This window comes from Eriocheir sinensis, unplaced genomic scaffold (assembly GCF_024679095.1).
Source record: "Eriocheir sinensis breed Jianghai 21 unplaced genomic scaffold, ASM2467909v1 Scaffold7, whole genome shotgun sequence".
Lineage (NCBI taxonomy): Eukaryota > Metazoa > Arthropoda > Malacostraca > Decapoda > Varunidae > Eriocheir > Eriocheir sinensis.
The window spans coordinates 1,721,370-1,738,738 of NW_026112053.1; the positions used below are offsets into that span (position 1 = coordinate 1,721,370).

At 47.7% G+C, this 17,369-nt stretch overlaps 1 protein-coding gene and 1 long non-coding RNA gene across 2 annotated transcripts in view; both read right to left on the reverse strand.

Moving 5' to 3' along the window:
* Positions 1-15,099, reverse strand: part of LOC126993957 (omega-amidase NIT2-like) — a 31,018-nt gene extending 15,919 nt beyond the window's left edge. The window contains exon 1 of the mRNA XM_050853184.1: positions 15,009-15,099. Coding sequence (XP_050709141.1) covers positions 15,009-15,029 — 21 coding nt within the window. The 5' untranslated portion in view covers positions 15,030-15,099. The remainder of the gene's footprint in view (positions 1-15,008) is intronic.
* A 586-nt stretch (positions 15,100-15,685) lies between these two features.
* Positions 15,686-17,369, reverse strand: part of LOC126993958 (uncharacterized) — a 31,911-nt gene continuing 30,227 nt past the window's right edge. Inside the window, exon 3 of the long non-coding RNA XR_007748598.1 lies at positions 15,686-15,825. This is a non-coding gene — a long non-coding RNA (uncharacterized LOC126993958). The remainder of the gene's footprint in view (positions 15,826-17,369) is intronic.

The window sequence follows — 17,369 nt, forward strand, 5'->3', positions numbered from 1 at the left end:
ATACGGCACAGTGACATAAGATCTTTGATTGTCAGGTGAAGGGGTTAACTTAACTATCCCTGAGCACAAGACTCTAACCTGAGTATTACTTACACAAGGCTCAAATAAAGCTTCACTTGCCTGTAGTTGCGTCACTATAGCGTTATGTACCCTGCAATAGATGCATGCAGTTGCAAAGGTTCAGCTGCTTGGCAACGTGCGGCCTTATTTTCAGTGAGACCTTCTTCATTTCCATCTACATTTAGCTAAGATCCTTCACCTCTAGATATAAGATATATTTTTCCTGGCATAATGGGTTGTATTGGCATGGTTTCCCCTTATCTAATCAGTTTTCAGCTTCGTTTCTTTTGCTCCTTATTTAGTTGCCATGTTTTAAAACTTATCTCGTGTTGCATGAAAAATCAGTACTCAACACAATAGGAGTCGGCGAATCTACATCGCGTGTTATCAATAACTCTTGGAAACTTCTTTTTCCTTCCATATTAACTTGTCTTTTATCGTCATTTTCAATATGGTATCTTTGCACAGAGACAATATTCACGGGTTTCGCTTCACATTCATTTACTGCGAGCCCTAATTATTTAATAAATTCATCCGTTAAAAACTCACACGCTCCTGTTTCTAGGAGTGCTGCCACTTTTGCATATGTATTATCATGAGTAGTGCGATCTGCCTAACAAAGTTACTCTTGAGTTATGTTGATTATAGCCTTCTTTTCATTATTTATAAGGTCACTCCCTTGTTTGTTATAGCCTTCTTTTGCTTATATTTAAGTGAGGCGGTTACTCCCTTGTTCGTTATAGCCTTCATCTTATTATATTAAAGGTTACTCCCTTGTTCGTTATAGCCTTCATTTATTATATTAAAGGTTACTCCCTGTTTTGTTCTTCGCTTATTTTCCGTTTTTTCCACCGCAAGTGTGCATATTTATTTATTTATTATTCATTTACTTATTTAATGTTATTTATAGTAGTTAACTGAGGGGGGCACTACCCTGGCCTCCTCTTCCTCTGATTCTCCTACTTCACACATTTATCTTAATACTTCACACTTGTCCATATGCTTCATTTATTTATTTATTTTATTTTTTATTTTTTATTCTTGACTTTTTATCCATACTTCACACTTTTCTTAGTATTTCACATTTTCTCTAGATCATACTCTACACTTCCTTCCTGTGGGACGCGGGTTAGGCCTTTATAAAGTCACTCTGTGGCTGCATGCCCGCCGCGGCACACCACCACCCTGTGAGGCGTAGAGCCTTGTGTTCCCCTCCTGAGTTATAAGGAATTATCTGAAACGGCAGCCATCTTGGGCGCCATCTTGAATTTCTCAAAACGCTCAAGGGTGCGCGGAGTGCACCCGGCAGATCCTGAAAGAGTAGATCCTAGGCTACCAAAATCAATCAAAAAAAAAACTTTGCATAAAATTTCCAGGTTCAGTCATACTTCTGCCGGACCATGGGGTAACAATCCTAAAACAAACAAACCTGGGAGGCGGGACACTGCCGCTGCCTGTCACCTGACACCCTCTCACTAATGAGTGGATCGCGGCGCGGGTGGATAGAGACTGCCCATCCCTTTCCACTCCGCCCGGGGAAGGAACTCATGAATTCTACACTACAGAACAACAATTGCTGGCCAGAGTTTCAACCACCATATCGTCAAAGTCCATGTCCTCCGGAAGAACCAATAATTATATAATTAAATCGTCACTATTATTTCTGCCAGTTAAAACGAGCAAAGCTTAATAAAAATGAGAGGCATTTTCTCGTCAGAGTAAATTAAACAAAAGCACTGTAAGCACATGTCCCTGTTTATCCCTATACCGCTGCCGCCAGTTTTGGACCCTTCTTTTCTTGTATTTTAATTTTTACTTCTTTATTTAATTTACATTAGCTTGTATTAAAACAACTCTTTTATCACTCATTAATTACTCCATAAATGATCTCACCGTCTCGTATCCCTGGTAGCGTGATCCGGCTTAAGTTGTTATTGGAGACTGGTGTTCGGGGATAAACAAGGGAAAAAGAAAATATACATTTATTTAAAATTAAATGAAAGTAATTGCCTTAGGCAATATTCTATGTTCAGACGATCATAACGCTGGCATATTCAGCAATGGATACAACATATGACAAACGACATGTCTTAAACATAATACTACAATTTGTGCTCAGTTGTTGCCAATAATAATAACACTCGTCATTCCACAAGCAGTGGTTTGTTTCTCTCTGCTTACATCACAATATTTAAATACTCTCCTCACATCCTGATAACACATTCCTATAGTATAATCTACTACAATTTCACGGAAGCACCAAATTATACCACACCCAGTGCTTTCTATCTTTGCTTTACATCGCAAACAAATAATCACAATCCTGTCCCACTCACAATCCTACAACACATCTCCTACATTATAATCTCCAGGACAAAACAATCGGTTTCCCTTAGATTCTCGAATTTCTACTCACGATTAAGATCACAACAGCCATTCTCAGCTGAGTGAGTAGCAAGTCTGCTTGAAGCGAGTGCAAGGCTCGGTCTGCCCATATCACTGTTGTCTAGGTCACATTTTTCCTTGCTTGAGGCGGAACTACATCTTTGACACGCCTTCATTTTCTACATAACCAGTAGCCAATACTTCCTGTCAACAACCATTGGCTCGCTCATTATGTTATATTGTTTACTTCTCCTACTATTTGTGATTTCACTCTTAAGACACTCCCACAGTGACTTCTCTTTTCAGTTATTCGCTTATAGCATTTCGTCACACCGCACGTGACATGTTAGAGTCCTCTTGAATGGTTATCCACACTTCCTGACCACGCCTACTGGGTATCTGTTTTCTGTATGTGGGTCTGGGTATTTTCCATAACCTCTCAGTAGTGTTAGTGCTTATCAGATGTTTACAACTTTGTATATCTGACTAATTGCTTTCCTTCCCTCTCCTATCATATTTACAATTCTTGTCTCCATATCTCCACTCGGTATTTGCCTCTGATTGGGGTCACTATTAATTAACTGTGCTGCTATGGTCGTCTTCTGTTTGTCCATATTCTGGGTCCCAACAAGCCATTGCTCCGGGCTTTCTGTCACTGAGGAGGCGTTTTGTGGGTCAGGTGGCACACCCACAACTATCTGCGGACTGGGCAGGAAACGGGTCACTTCTTACCGACTTGAGCCTGACCTCTGCCAACATTGCAGTCGCTGGGGTCATAAGGACTGGCGGTGTAGATCCTTGCCTCGGTGTCGGTTCTGTGTTGGCCGCCACCACTTGGAGGAGTGTAAAAAAACGAATCGAGGACGGTGCCTCCTTTTCGTCTCGGTGCTTTAATTGTGGTGGCCCTTATAATGCCCAATCCAGTGTGTGTCCGGAGAAACCTCGACGATCCTCCGCTGGCACTGTCTCTGAGTCCTCACCTGCCCCTGCATTCCCCGCTGGGGGTCCACTAGTTTACGCTCCTACTTCTGACCTCTCTACTAGTATCCTGCTCACCCTCCAAAAGGAAATAAGCAATCTCTCAGCTGTCCTTGCTTAAGTTTCTGAGCGCCTCACTGCTGTGGATGCTCGCCCTGTTCCCCCTGCTCCATGTCACCCTCCTGGCCCGGCTCCTGTGACTGCTGATGCTGATGGAGGGTCTCGTTCTCTACCGTTCTCGCCGGCAGCCGATCCCCTGCCGCCTCAGGCAGCACCCAATACTTCTCTCGGTCCAGTTCCTCCTGTGTAGGCTACAGGGACACATGTAGCTTCACCCGCCTCCGGCAACGGTGCCCAGATTGTGGGTGACTCAGGCCTGACCGCAGTCTACTCTCGGATGGATTCGCTGGAGACTGCGGTAGAGGGCATGCATTCTGCGATGCAAACCCTCTTCGCCAACAGGCTCGGCAGCGATAGTGGGGTGACTTCTTGGGGCAGCTGCGTAAGATTAAGACACTGCAGAGGATTTGACTCCATGTCAACAGGGTCAGGGGCAAACCCAGGTCTCAAGTAGCTGGACCCACACTTATGGTAGTCTTAGTGCATCCTATGATCTGGTGGTGATGCGGCTGAGGCTGGGCTAAAGATATTACTGGGAAGTCAGTGGGGCTGACACTGTACCTTGTAGCTTGTGTGCTAGGCCAGGGGGTCACATGCTCAAACACTATGTCCTCCAATGTCCTGCTCTTAGTGCTTACCGCCCACAGGGCCACTGGGACCTGCCTAAGCTGGTGGGCTGGTTCGTTAACAATAATGTTCTTTCAGTTGTGCTCAGTGAGTATCCTGCATTTGCCCCTAGTATGTTCAGTCCCTTATGTCTACTCCCCTGCCTAAATCAAGGCCTTTATTTTTTAGCACTTGTCCCCTACCATTGTATACTTTTAGTTTCCTGTTGCTACTTCCACATGTATCCTTAGTTGTATTGTGTTGCCTTCAGCTGCGATCCTCTGTTTTTATTATCTGTTTTCGAATTTGGTTATGGCCTATTAAAGCTGTTTTCCACATGGTCTGTGATGAGTGGGCTCTTAGGGAAATAGTGATGAGACATCCCACCGCTTATGCCACTAGTGTGTTGTAAAGCTTCGGTCTTTAAGCTGTGAGGTACTACGAGGGTGTAATGTATGCCTCCATCAATTGTTTCCCTAGTATAGTATATAATCTCATCCCCTATTTCAAATTGCTGCAAGATGGTTTTATGGTAACGTTTAGTAGGGACAGAACCTCCTTCCAGATATTCAATAAGGCATTCCTTAAGTGTCTCGAAAGCCGATTGACATTGTTCGTTCCAGTTAAAGCTTTCCTTGGCCCGGGTGAGGTTAGTGAGAGAGGCGGCTATTTTTGCAGTTATTTACATGTTTTCGATAGAACCCGGCCATTCCTAAGAATCTCCTGACTTCTTTTACTTTAGTTGGGGGTTTCATTTCTAAGATAGCTTCTACATTCTCAGGATTAGGTCGGCTGCCCTTTTTTGAGATCTTGTATCCTAGGAATGTGACTTCCTTCTTCCCAAATTCGCATTTACTTAAGTTTAGTTTGACGCCATTCTCAGTGAGTAGGAAAAAAACCTTTCTCAGTCGGCTTGTTAAGGTAGAAAAATCTGGTGCCCAAATGATTAAATCGTCCAAATAGTTTTTAATCCAGCCTTCTTTAAGCAGGGGAGATAGGAGGGTAGCCATATGGCGAGAAAAAATCGCAGGGGAGCAGCTGAAGCCAAACGGTAGTCGCCTGAATCTATACGTACAAGGTGACTCCATCACTGAAGGTGATACCGTCCCTGCTGTTTTCATCTAATAAAATTTGAAAATAAGCCTCACGCATGTCAAGGGTGGCATAAAATTGCTGGCCCGCTGCTTGTTCTACTAGCTCTTCCAGTCTCGGCCAGGGATAAACATCAGTACTAAGGTGCGTGTTAACGTGTCGGTAGTCCAGACATCAGGCTTATTCACTAAGACAATGGGTGAAAGCCACGCATATGTCGACTTCTCAATGACTTCCCTATTCTCTATGTCTTGTAACATTTCCGCTATCACCTTTTTTGCCTGTTCAGGGTAACGATATCTAGGGCCTCGACTCGGTCTCGGGTCGGCTACATTAAGTTTCGCAGGGGGGCCTGCCATTAACCCAAGTTCACTTTTGTCCAGAATGAAAAGTTTGGTGTGGTCTAGAATGGCTGGATTCAGTTCCTCCTTTTGTTCATGAGTAAGATGGTTCCATTTCTGCTGTTTTATAATTTCTGCTAGTCGTACTGTTCTGCTACCCTGGATGTTCACTTGATCGGTGGTTGGGAGGAGGTCATGTTGAATCTCCCGGGTGTTCCGGATAACCTCGGCCGTCTCACTCGCATGGTCTGGTTCGTCGTCGAGGTATTTATATAAACCTAATAGCGTTCCCGGTTTGAATCCCTTTACTGTTTTGGTGTTGTTAACGAAAGGAAGGTAGATGGTGTTTTGCTCTTTTACTTTAGTTAAGTAAACTGTTTTGACTGATTTTGGGTTGAGGATGTTGTTGTTGTTTGATAAATTTATTAGGCAATAGCCTCAGACATTATGTACAAGATCAGCTGAATACAATTGTGATCAAGGGCGGATTTTAACTAAACCAATGGACACACACACACACACACACACACACACACACACACACACACACACACACACCTATGAAAACCCCCCAAATCGAGGGTGGCGCACCAGGATTACATCAAGAGAGTCGTGGTTCAGGAGGTGGCGGCAGACAGCATCCAGCGGCTGTCCCTGGGGTAGCAATCCACGAACAGTGGGGCAGGCCAGGCAGTAGTGTTCGATGGTGTTTGACAGTGGTGAGCGGCACAGGCGACATTCGGTGAACACAGGCTCCCCCTCCACTCCGGCGACCTGCCACGGTGGACGGTAGCCTAACCGCAGACGTGCGGAAACAACATTGTGTCTCCGAACCATGAGGCCCCGGCGACGGTACGAGTACTTGTGGCGGCAGACGGCCTCATAGTGGTTGATGGTGATGCTGTGAGGCTTCTCTGTATCCCTACGACGCCGTGCAGGAAGAAAGGCGGCGGAGCGGACTCTGGAGAGGTTGCAGGGCAGGGAGAGAGGACGGGCATCACCACGTGGAGGTAGGCAGCAGGCTTCCTTGGCAAGGCGGTCAGCTGTGGCATTATGGCATAAACCCACATGAGATGGCACCCATAAAAATTTGACGTGCAACTTACGAGCATTCATTAAAGATAAAAAGGACAGGATCTGTTGAACGACTTGAGGGTGGGTGGGATGGACAGCAGACAGGGACTGAAGGGCAGGCTTTGAATCACAAATAATAGCAGCATTTACTCCCCTTTGACAAACGAGACTGACAGCATCTAGTATGGCATACAGCTCACATAATGTGGAGCTGGAGTGGTCATGGAGGCGACGGCCAACCCAACCCCCAGGAGGCGGCTCCAAGTCAGGTGAAAACCGCACAACCAGCTGCACCGTCCGATTGCAGTGACCCGTCAGTGTAGAGACGGCGTGGAGCTGCGATGGAGGACGTCACTGTCGCTACGTGTTCCAGGGCCAACTGCAGCTGTAGGGAGGCGGGTCCGACTTGGATGTAGGAGTTAAGCTGAACTCTTGCGTTTGCAACATCCACGTGGGCGGGCCAGGGGGCACGTCAGCAGCACGGACATCCAAATCAAGACTGCGAATCAAGGAAGAGACAGCTCGAATAAGGGTACGACCTGCGGGCAAGATAGGAGGAACAGGTCGAGCGGGTCCAAGCGACATCCTGATCAGCTGCGAATAGTGGGGCGAGAGATGTGGGAGATGGAGGCACTTAACAGTGAGGCGAGTAACATTGGAATAAATTCTCTCGACCAAGGGTGGAAGACTTAACTCGCATTGCATGTTTACAATCCTTGTAGACATGGGACACCCAAGAATAACTCTCAGCGCTCTGTTCTGAAATTTCTCCAAGGGCTCTAAAGTCGTTCGGGAAGTTGTACCAAGGCAGGGGAGAGGTAATCAACGACAGAGCGAATAAAAGTAATATATATGGTCCTGGCCACAGGAATGGAGATGCCCGAAGAGTTGTTTGTGAGCCACTGGAGTGGTTGAAGCCGTCTCTGAAGGCGATCCAGCAAGTCACGAATGAGAGGATGGGTTTGACGCCCGGCGGGGACGACTGGCGAGATCTTGACAGGTGCGCCGAGGTAGCAGTACTGGGAGCACAAGGAATGGCAGTCCCACCGACGGAGAAGTCTGGCAGAGTGGCAGGAGGGCGGCAGGAGAATATTCTACTCTTATCAGGAGAGACAATAATACCACAGTTAGAGGACGACACGGAGAAGGAGGCAAGAAAAAGTTGAAGGTCCCTTGGTGAGGTAGAATGAACACATATGTCGTCAGCGTAACATGAAATCGTAATGCCAGGAATGTCAGGTAGAGAAGTGAGTAGCCGATGCATTAAAATATTAAACAAAAACGGACTTAGAACACCCCCTTTAGGCGTACCAAGGAGAAAACTTCTCGAGTGACTGTATGCACCGCTGAAGAACACTCAGGAGGTCCTGTTACTGAGGTAGCCCTGATCCACCGTAAGAGATTACCCTTAATACCAAAGTCAACGAGCTGGTCCAAAACGATGTCCCTGTTAGCGACATCAAAGGCACTCTTCAGGTCAACGAAAGCCACCACGCTGTCCCGGGAGAGACGAGAGTACAGGTCGACGAGACAGTGGTGTGTGCTGCGCTGAGGAAGGAAGCCAAACAGTCGGGGCGAAAGGCGGTCCTGGAGGCGGTACATAAGACGGTTAAGTAAGATTCGTTCCATAACTTTGCAGAAACAAGAAGTAAGGGAAATAGGTCTGAACTTTGCTGTACCTGGCTTGGGGATGGGTATGATGGTGCTGCTGGTCCAGGCTTGTGGTACACAACCGTCGCGAAGGCAAAGATTGTAGAGTAGAAGCAGAGGGTTCCGGGAACTTGTTGCAGCAGGCGTAGTACTGTGTAAGTTATACCATCATCACCAGGAGACGAAGCTTTACCTCTAGAGAGCACGGCGCAGCTCACTGGCGGTGACCGGCACGGACTCGTCGTCATCCGGGTGCAATAAGGCTGACATGAGACGGAGCCGTCGGACAGCACGGGAGGAGAGGGCGTCTTGTATGTGGGCGGGAAGGCTGGCAGGGTTAGACTGTTCCGACCATGTGTCTACTAGTTGCTGCGCGTAGGCGGCGGGAGTGTGGTGAAGGGCAGTTGAGGAGTCTTCTTAACCACCCGACGGATGAGGCGCCACATGGAGGCCACACTCGTCTGCTGGTTAATGCTGTCTGTGAACTTCCGCCAGGACTCTGTAATGACGCACTCTTGTAATGCCACAAGAGCGTCCCTTGACTCTTGGTATCGACGGAGCAGCTCAGGAGTAGGGTTTGCTTGAAACAGAAGACCAGCACGCTCAGCTTCTTCCCTTGCCTCTTGAATGCGCAAGTCTAATGTCCAGGGGTGAGCAGCAGGGCGACGCTGGAGGTGTGGCCGTGAGATATACAACCTGTGAAAGTCATGGGTGGCAGAGACAAGAGCGGAATATAACTGATCAGGTGAAGTAACGTTAAAGGTAGGCAACACGTGGGTTATATAGGCGATAAATGTCGGGCAATACTTAGGGGGCACATTGATTCGTAGTCGAGAGGCAGAATTGGTTGACAGAGAAGGTAGAGAATAGCAAAACCGAAGGGCAACGTGGTCAGAAAATAAAGCCGGCACAGAGGAACATTGGACCTGAGATGTTACCAGGCCAGAGGTGAGGACGTGATCCAGCGTACCACCCAGGGAGTGAGTGGCGCCCCCGGTGTCCCAGCGCGTCAGATGATGCCTTCGGATGTAAGCTAGGAGTCGTAGTCCAGGGTAGTTTGTGCAATCAGATCGATCACCTAAGTCGGGATGCCTCGCGTTGAAGTCCCCGAGATATATCATACCGCGCACCGTAGGAGGTGGAAGAGCTGCAAGGTTGAGGCGAGCAGGGGCAGAGTACACATTGCATATCTGAAGGAGGCCACCCCCAAGCGTGATTTCAAAGAGCTGAAAGGTCGTGTCAGGATCTGTAGATGTGCGGAGAGGGCGGTGAGGCAAGGAACAATGAATGTACGTCAGGAGGCCATTCCTTACCATGTGGACGTACGGAACGTACCCTGTGAGAGGAGGAGCTTGCCCAGCGGGGAGCGGCCGACCTGGAAATGCCTCCTGTAGCAAAATGACGTTTGGATGGTGTTGATACACATAGGCCTTGAGCTGGGCAAGCTTGGCGTGGTTGGTGATGCCACAAACATTCCAAGATATGATATCAAGTTGGAAATTAGCGTCGAATCTTACCCTTTGAGAAGTGAGACCGGTGAGGAGTGGAGGTAGACGAGCAACCTGAGGGAGACATGGCAGAGGCAGGAGGTGTCTGGTAGAGCTTCTCAAGTCGAGCACAGATGGTATCCATTTTTCTGTGAGGAGGAGACTGCGGTGACGACGGCCTCCTGAGCTTCGACCATGGTGTTGAGCTTGGAGGCAGTAGCTGCCTGGGCGGCAACCAGCTCGTTGATCCTGGCGTCGAGGGCGGAGAAACGGTCCTCCATAGTAGTGACACGAGCCTGGAGGGAAGAAATGGCCTTGCGAAGTGCCAAATCCTGTGGAGAGGCAGAGTCAGTGGGGTTAGCAGTCTTATTAGACAGCGGTGGCAGAGGTGGTGGTGGTGACGCTGTCGAGGAGGTACGAAGCGGGGCCTGGCGCCGAGCACAGCCGTGCCACACGTTAACCCCCGGCTGAAGGCACCGTGGGCACTTCCAGAGGACACATCCTTTGGTGGTTGAAGGTCGGAGGAGGTGGAAGCAGCTGGACGGAACTCTCGTTCTTGACCGGGCATGTCCTCGTGTCGTGAGCAGCAGCACACCAGGCACACTTCGGTGAGGCAGAGCAGTACCTGGAGATATGGCCAACGCCCCAGCACCTGAAACACCAAGGCTGATCATTTTGGAGCTTACGCACCTCACAGGGGGGCAGACACGGAAGGAAGTCGAAGGCCATAGTGGGTGGAGGCGGGTCAGGAAGGCTCCACACCACAACAATCCTGTTAATGGGGGAGCCGTTTTGGATGAAGCGTCTTGCCGAGTAAACGCCTTGGTGACCCTCAGCAAGACGCGGGTCCACGTCAACAGGGTAACGGGTAAGGATGTAGCTGGGGAACTTGCGAGGCCTGTCAGGTGAGTCCATTGGGGTGAGAGGCAGCGACAGGAACTCCCCAGCCTGAACGCGGGAGATGATGTCAGTTCGCTGCCGGGAGATATAAACAAACCTGGAGGTGACGGCAGCCATCTTGACCTCGGCCATATCGCGCTGGAGGTGGAAGGCTTTAGTAACCTCCGACAACCATCGGAGCTTCGTGTCGGTGGACGGGTTGCCAGGGAAGGATAGCTTGACATACGTGTCTCGTGGGGCGAAAGCTGGGAGGTTGGCGGATGTCCGGGAGGCGGCAGGGGTCGAGGCAACAGGAAGAGGCAGAGGAGGCAGAGGAGGAGTCGTGTCAACACCCGTGGGGGCACTTTTTGCAGTCTTGGCCAGAGGGCGGAGGCAGTCCTCAGTGGCTGCGTCGTGTGAGTCGTCTGAGTCGTCTGCGGGCCGTTTGGTGGTGATCGGTTTACCATGGCTGGGAGTGGACGACGACAGGTGGGAGACAAGGTTCGGCAGCTCGGGCCAGTGGTTCACTGCGGGTGAGTCGTCCTCGTCAGACATGGCGAGGTCATTCTCGAGTGTAGAAGCTCCGGACTCGGAGTTATCCATCGAGGCAGGCAATGCCTCGATAGAAGGTGGGTGAAGCAACAAGGGCTTGCTGGCACAGTTCAGACTCCAGCAGACAACAGCTGTGTGTGAAGTCTCGAAGACTTGAACCACAGGTAGAATGCAGGAGGAGCGAGCGGAGGTCCGTACTCAACCAAGGTTGGAGCAGGAATGGGTTGAGGATGAACCAGCAAGGTGGTATTTGGGTTTTCCTTTACCTGGATAGGGATAAATTGTGAGGTATAGGGTTCCATATGAAGAGGCTTTGTGAGATTTACCCCTTTAGGGATGTCGCCGTGGGCTAGGGGCAGGGGAATGCTTCGTATTCTCTCTACATTCCCTTTCCGTCGTCTTATGTGACCAACAACGTATGAAGCATTACCCCAGACTATCTCGTCCAACCTTCCGTTCCATTGAAAATGAGCCTTCCCTAAGATGTCAGTACCCAGCAGTAGCTCTGCATCAAGGTAACTGTTTGGGACTACTGGAACCCATTGTTTGTGTACATGATCGTTACCTACCCCGATTTCTAACCAAACCATACCAATAAGTCGGAGAGCTGAACCCGTGACGCCTCTTAAACGAGGTATGTTGCGTCTTTTATTTATTTCACTCCCTAGTTCATTTGCAGCCGATTCTTTGATAAGGGTATGACCATTACCCGTGTCTACTACCACTGCTCTCATGATTTTACTGATGATAGCCAAACTGTGTCCCTGTGTTAGTCATGTTCGGCTGGCTGATTGACCTGGGCAGTTTTTATTTCCACGCCAGCATCCGTACTTCTTGCAATCGAAGCAAGTACCATGCGTCGGTTTCCGCCAACATTCTCTCAAGAAACGTGTGTCGGACCGACAGTATGAGCAATATCGTTCTGATCGTGACTGACGAGTTGAGGTTTGTAATTGTCCTACCCGTTCCGTTAAGTTCCTAATCTGCCTCTAAGTTGTTCTCGGAGGATTCGCTGGATGTAGCATTTGGTTTAGGCGTATCGTTAGGGTTGGGTGGACGGTTCGCAGGTGGTGATTCAGTGGCCGTTTTTCGCTCTTCTCTAACTCTATATAGTGAGGATGCGTGGGTAGCTTCGGGCCACTGGCGCTCATGTTCCACTTGATCAATTAATTTATTTAATGGGTAGTCCTCATCCAGGAATCCTTCTAATTTAGCTTTTGATTCGGGAGTCAAGCCGTGCCACATTTTCCTTTTTATTGCTTTGTCCGCGTCTCCAGAGTGGCATACTGGCAAATGAAATTATTAGTAATGGCCTGGGGCGATGATGCCCAGTCATATTTTAGGGAGTCTATTTCTTGCCATGCTCATCAAAATTTACGTCGGTGGAGAAATCAGTTTTTAATAACTTTTTAAGGTCTTCCCATGTGATACATTGATGTTGGGTCCGATGGTTGTGAATGAGAGCTGCTAGCTCAGAGCTTACTCGCCCTTTTGCTACTTGCATCCTTCTCAGATCGTCGTCGCTAACCTGCTCGACTAGTTCAAAAAATATCTGGAGCTGTGTGGTTGAATTGAGCCCTTGTAGTTGGTTCAGCTCCAGAATAGGATGTCTCGCGGTTTGGTATTCCCTGTGACTGGCCGTGGGGGAGTTTGTAACTGCGCCCCGAGGCTTTCAATAACTTCATTCTGCCGGGTTAATACATCTTTGAGGCAACTTACTTCCTGCTCTAAGGCATCTATGTCCCTTGCAAACCGCCTATCGGCCGTGGGGTCTTGTCCTGGCGGGGGTTTGGTTTCTACTAATTGATCGTATGAACCCCACTTCCGCGGCAGTGGTTTCTCGGCCATTTTTGACAATGTGACTTCTCACGATGGATGAGATGTAGTTCAGGGGTCCCAGGTTGAGGCTCGATCCTCGTTTTACCGTCGGTACGGGTGTACGCTCCAGTATCTTGTTACCATTCCGTACCTACACCTCACTCATCGGAGTCATCCTCTCCCATGAATCCCTGGATAACCTTTTTGAATTTCTCTTCGATCCTCATTCGACCGGCTTCGCTCCAATGGACTCCGTCCTCTGATAGCTCATCCACAAATTGCTTGTTGTTAAAATGATGTTTTTAAGGTCTTTCTTAATTCGGTTACTAATCCCGCACTGAATTATCTTATACTGGTCAGGGGAAAGATTTCTGGGTTGGAGTCTAGGTTCAATTTGACATTCATACACTACAGCCTGGCAGTTTTCTTCAAACTCGTGACAAATATAATTAATGTGGTTGAAAACAATTGCTGGGTCAATACTACTAGTGATATAATTGCTTCCGATCCACAAAATGGTCAAATCATGTTCCCACTCGAGCACTTCATCCATACGTGGGTCGTCAATGCACGAGCGAGCTTTGCCTCCGGGGGCACGGCAAATACTTACGTTCTTTCCTGGCAGTTTAAAGAAGAGACAATGTCCCCGTAGAGCTTATTTTCTCTTTTTCTTCTTTTTCCCAACACGTCCTCTGCGTGTATCGAAACAGACGAGAAATTAATCAAGACCAGAAGAGGGTATTCGCCGGCTGCCTGGGATTGAACCTGCGACCAGCGTGACGGGAGAGCCACTCCTTACCGAGTCGGCCAAAGAGATACCCCACTGGCTAAGTGGGTTATGGGAGGCTTGTTCATCAGGCATAGTCGTTGGGATGGCATGTTCCTCCCTTCTCCTTTGTTGTTTACTTGCAACAATACACTATCAATCAATATAATGGCCACATGGATCTCAGTGTTATGGTATATTTATCGTTATATTTTTTTAGGAAGATATATTCGTATATTAGCAATGAAATAGTTTACGTTTATAATAATAATACCTCTATGTAACTTGTAGTTGCCAGATAGCAGGTGACTGAGTTGCCTAGCATAGGGATGGAAGATCAGCTTGTTAAACATAGTAATAGTAACGACACCGTTATGAATGTCAAAAGAGATGTTTAGAAACGGTGACAAATCAAAATAATAGGAGTCTACCCAGTTACGACTGTCAATGTAGCCTATTTATATAATTTTTTATGTGAATATTTCTCCCTCTCCTTATACAATATCTTATTAATTCTCCTCTATTTTAGGTCTAATTTGATGATGTTTAGAAGATATTGATGTTGGAAAACCTTTTTTTATCACAGAAAAAAATATATTTAACACAAAAATATGCATTAAAACACACAAAAAATAACATTTTAGTTGGACAGCGCGGAACACACTCGGCTTTACTTGGATGACTCATCGGCAAAGAACCCAGCAAGCTGCCATGCCTTCTCTATACTCGAGACGGCAATGACCAGCTGCGGCAGCAGCAACTGCTTGGTTCAGAGCAGACACCTTGACGACTTAAGTGTATGTGTGCTTCACTCCAGGTGTGAACAGAAAGAGGCATGCACATCCATCGAGGAAGAAGCATGCAGCTAGAGGCATGCTTGAGCGTGCGTGTTGCATGCGTAGAGACATAGGCAGATGCACGGCAACCAGGCGCAAGGCGCACAGGTCTTAAGGGACACTTGTTGAGATAGGCAGACACTAAGACTTGCAACAGAAGCTTCGATCACTGTCTCGAGTTCCTCCAAAATTAAATGACAGACTGACAACCATGAGGTCGGGGTGTGAGGCAGAGGAGGAGTGGGTGTGGCAGGTCAGTGTAAGGAACATGAGACAATTGTGGTGATCAGCGGACATCTCGGATTGCGACTGAAGCTTTGACCATTGTCTCCATTGCTTCCAAAACTACATGAACAAAACTCACCTTTCTGTGCTTTGCTAACATGTTGCCCTGTGGCCCCCAGACTGTGCAGGTGTTGTAGATCTTGTCTCCCTCCCTCTCCCGCACCGAGCCGCCCACCACAAACACATAAACTTCTTCGCCGCGTCACCGAGGGGGGCGGTGCTCTCGCCGGGGACGGGCTCCACGTAATTGGTATTCTCACCTGTGTAGACGACGCTGTTGAACTGTTACAAAAAACAAACAGTATTGTAAATATATATAATATGTTTAATAAACTGATCTCTCTCTATACATGGGGAGGCGGTGGCCAGGTGATCAGCGTGCAGGTGTGGTGAGCCCGTGGACCAAGGTTTGAGTCCCACCGAAACACGCTGATTTTTCAAGCCAGATTGTCTGAAGGTTACCCACATGCTGCCCAGATCTTCAATCAACTCTAACTTCAGCGACATCGTTCAAGTGCTGCGCGGGGGGGCAGCATGGGCCAGGCAAAGAGTCACATATCACGGCAGCCACTATAAACTGAATTCGCCTGCTAATGAACTGGGGCATTCCAAGAGGGCCATCAAGAGAGCCTACAAGCGCAAGAGGCAGCACCAAAAAAAAAATAATAATAATAATAATAATAAATAAAAAAATATACATATAAATAAATAAAAAATCACTTCATACTCATGTAAGCAAAGCTCCTTACTGAGGCGGCAGGGTCCGTTGAAGCACTCCGGCAGCACCACCAGCTGGGCACCGTTGCCGGCAGCCTCCTCGATGAGCTGCACGGCCCGCTCCACGTTCTTGGTCTTCTCCTCGGCCACAGCCATTTGGACCAGAGCAATGCGTAAGGCTGTCAAGGAGGAAGTAGAACCATTTAGCTGTCAAGAAGGATATAGTACCATCTAGTTGTCAAGGAGGATGTAGTACCATTTAGCTGTCAAGGAGGATGTAGTACCATCTAGCTGTCAAGGAGGATGTACTACCATTTACTGTCAAGGAGGATGTAGTACCGTTTAGCTGTCAAGAAGGATATAGTACCATTTAGCTGTCAAGGAGGAAGTAGAACCATTTAGCTGTCAAGAAGGATATAGTACCATCTAGTTGTCAAGGAGGATGTACTACCATTTAGCTGTCAAGGAGGATGTAGTACCATCTAGCTGTCAAGGAGGATGTACTACCATTTACTGTCAAGGAGGATGTAGTACCGTTTAGCTGTCAAGGAGGATGTAATACCATCTAGCTGTCAAGGAGGATGTACTACCATTTACTGTCAAGGAGGATGTACTGACATTTAGCTGTCAAGGAGGATATAGTACCATTTAGCTGTCAAGGAGGATGTACTGCCATCTAGCTGTCAAGGAGGATGTAATACCATCTAGCTGTCAAGGAGGATGTACTACCATTTACTGTCAAGGAGGATGTAGTACCGTTTAGCTTTCAAGAAGGATACAGTACCATCTAGCTGTCAAGGAGGATGTACTACCATTTAGCTGTCAAGGAGGATGTACTGCCATTTAGCTGTCAAGGAGGATATAGTACCATTTAGCTGTCAAGGAAGATGTACTACCATTTAGCTGTCAAGGAGGATATAGTACCATTTAGTTGTCAAGAAAAGTGTAGTACCATTTAGCTGTCAAGGAGGATGTACTACAATTTAGCTGTCAAGGAGGATGTAGTACCATCTAGCTGTCAAGGAGGATGTACTACCATTTATCTGTCAAGGAGGATGCACTACCATTTAGCTGTCAAGGAGGAAGTAGTACCATCTAGCTGTCAAGGAGGATGTACTACCATTTATCTGTCAAGGAGGATGTACTACCATTTAGCTGTCAAGGAGGATGTAGTACCATCTAGCTGTCAAGGAGGATGTACTACAATTTATCTGTCAAGGAGGATGTACTACCATTTAGCTGTCAAGGAGGATGTAGTATAATTCAGCTGTCAAGGAGGATATAGTACCATCTAGCTGTCAAGGACAATTTTTTTTTTTACAGCTAAGGAGACAGTTCAAGGGCGTAAAAAAAAAAAAAAAAAAAAAAAGCCCGCTACTCACTGCTCCCGAATAGAGGTCAAAGAAGTGTCCAAAACGAGAGGTCAATTTCGGGAGGAGAGGTGTCCTGATACCCTCCTCTTGAAAGAGTTCAAGTCGTAGGCAGGAGGAAATACAGATGAAGGAAGATTGTTCCAGAGTTTACCAGCGTGAGGGATGAAGGAGTGAAGATGCTGGTTGACTCTTGCATAAGGGGTTTGGACAGTATAGGGATGAGCATGAGTAGAAAGTCGAGTGCAGCGGGGCCGCGGGAGGAGGGGAGGCATACAGTTAGCAAGTTCAGAAGAGCAGTCAGCATGAAAATATCGATAGAAGATAGAAAGAGAGGCAACATGGCGGCGGAA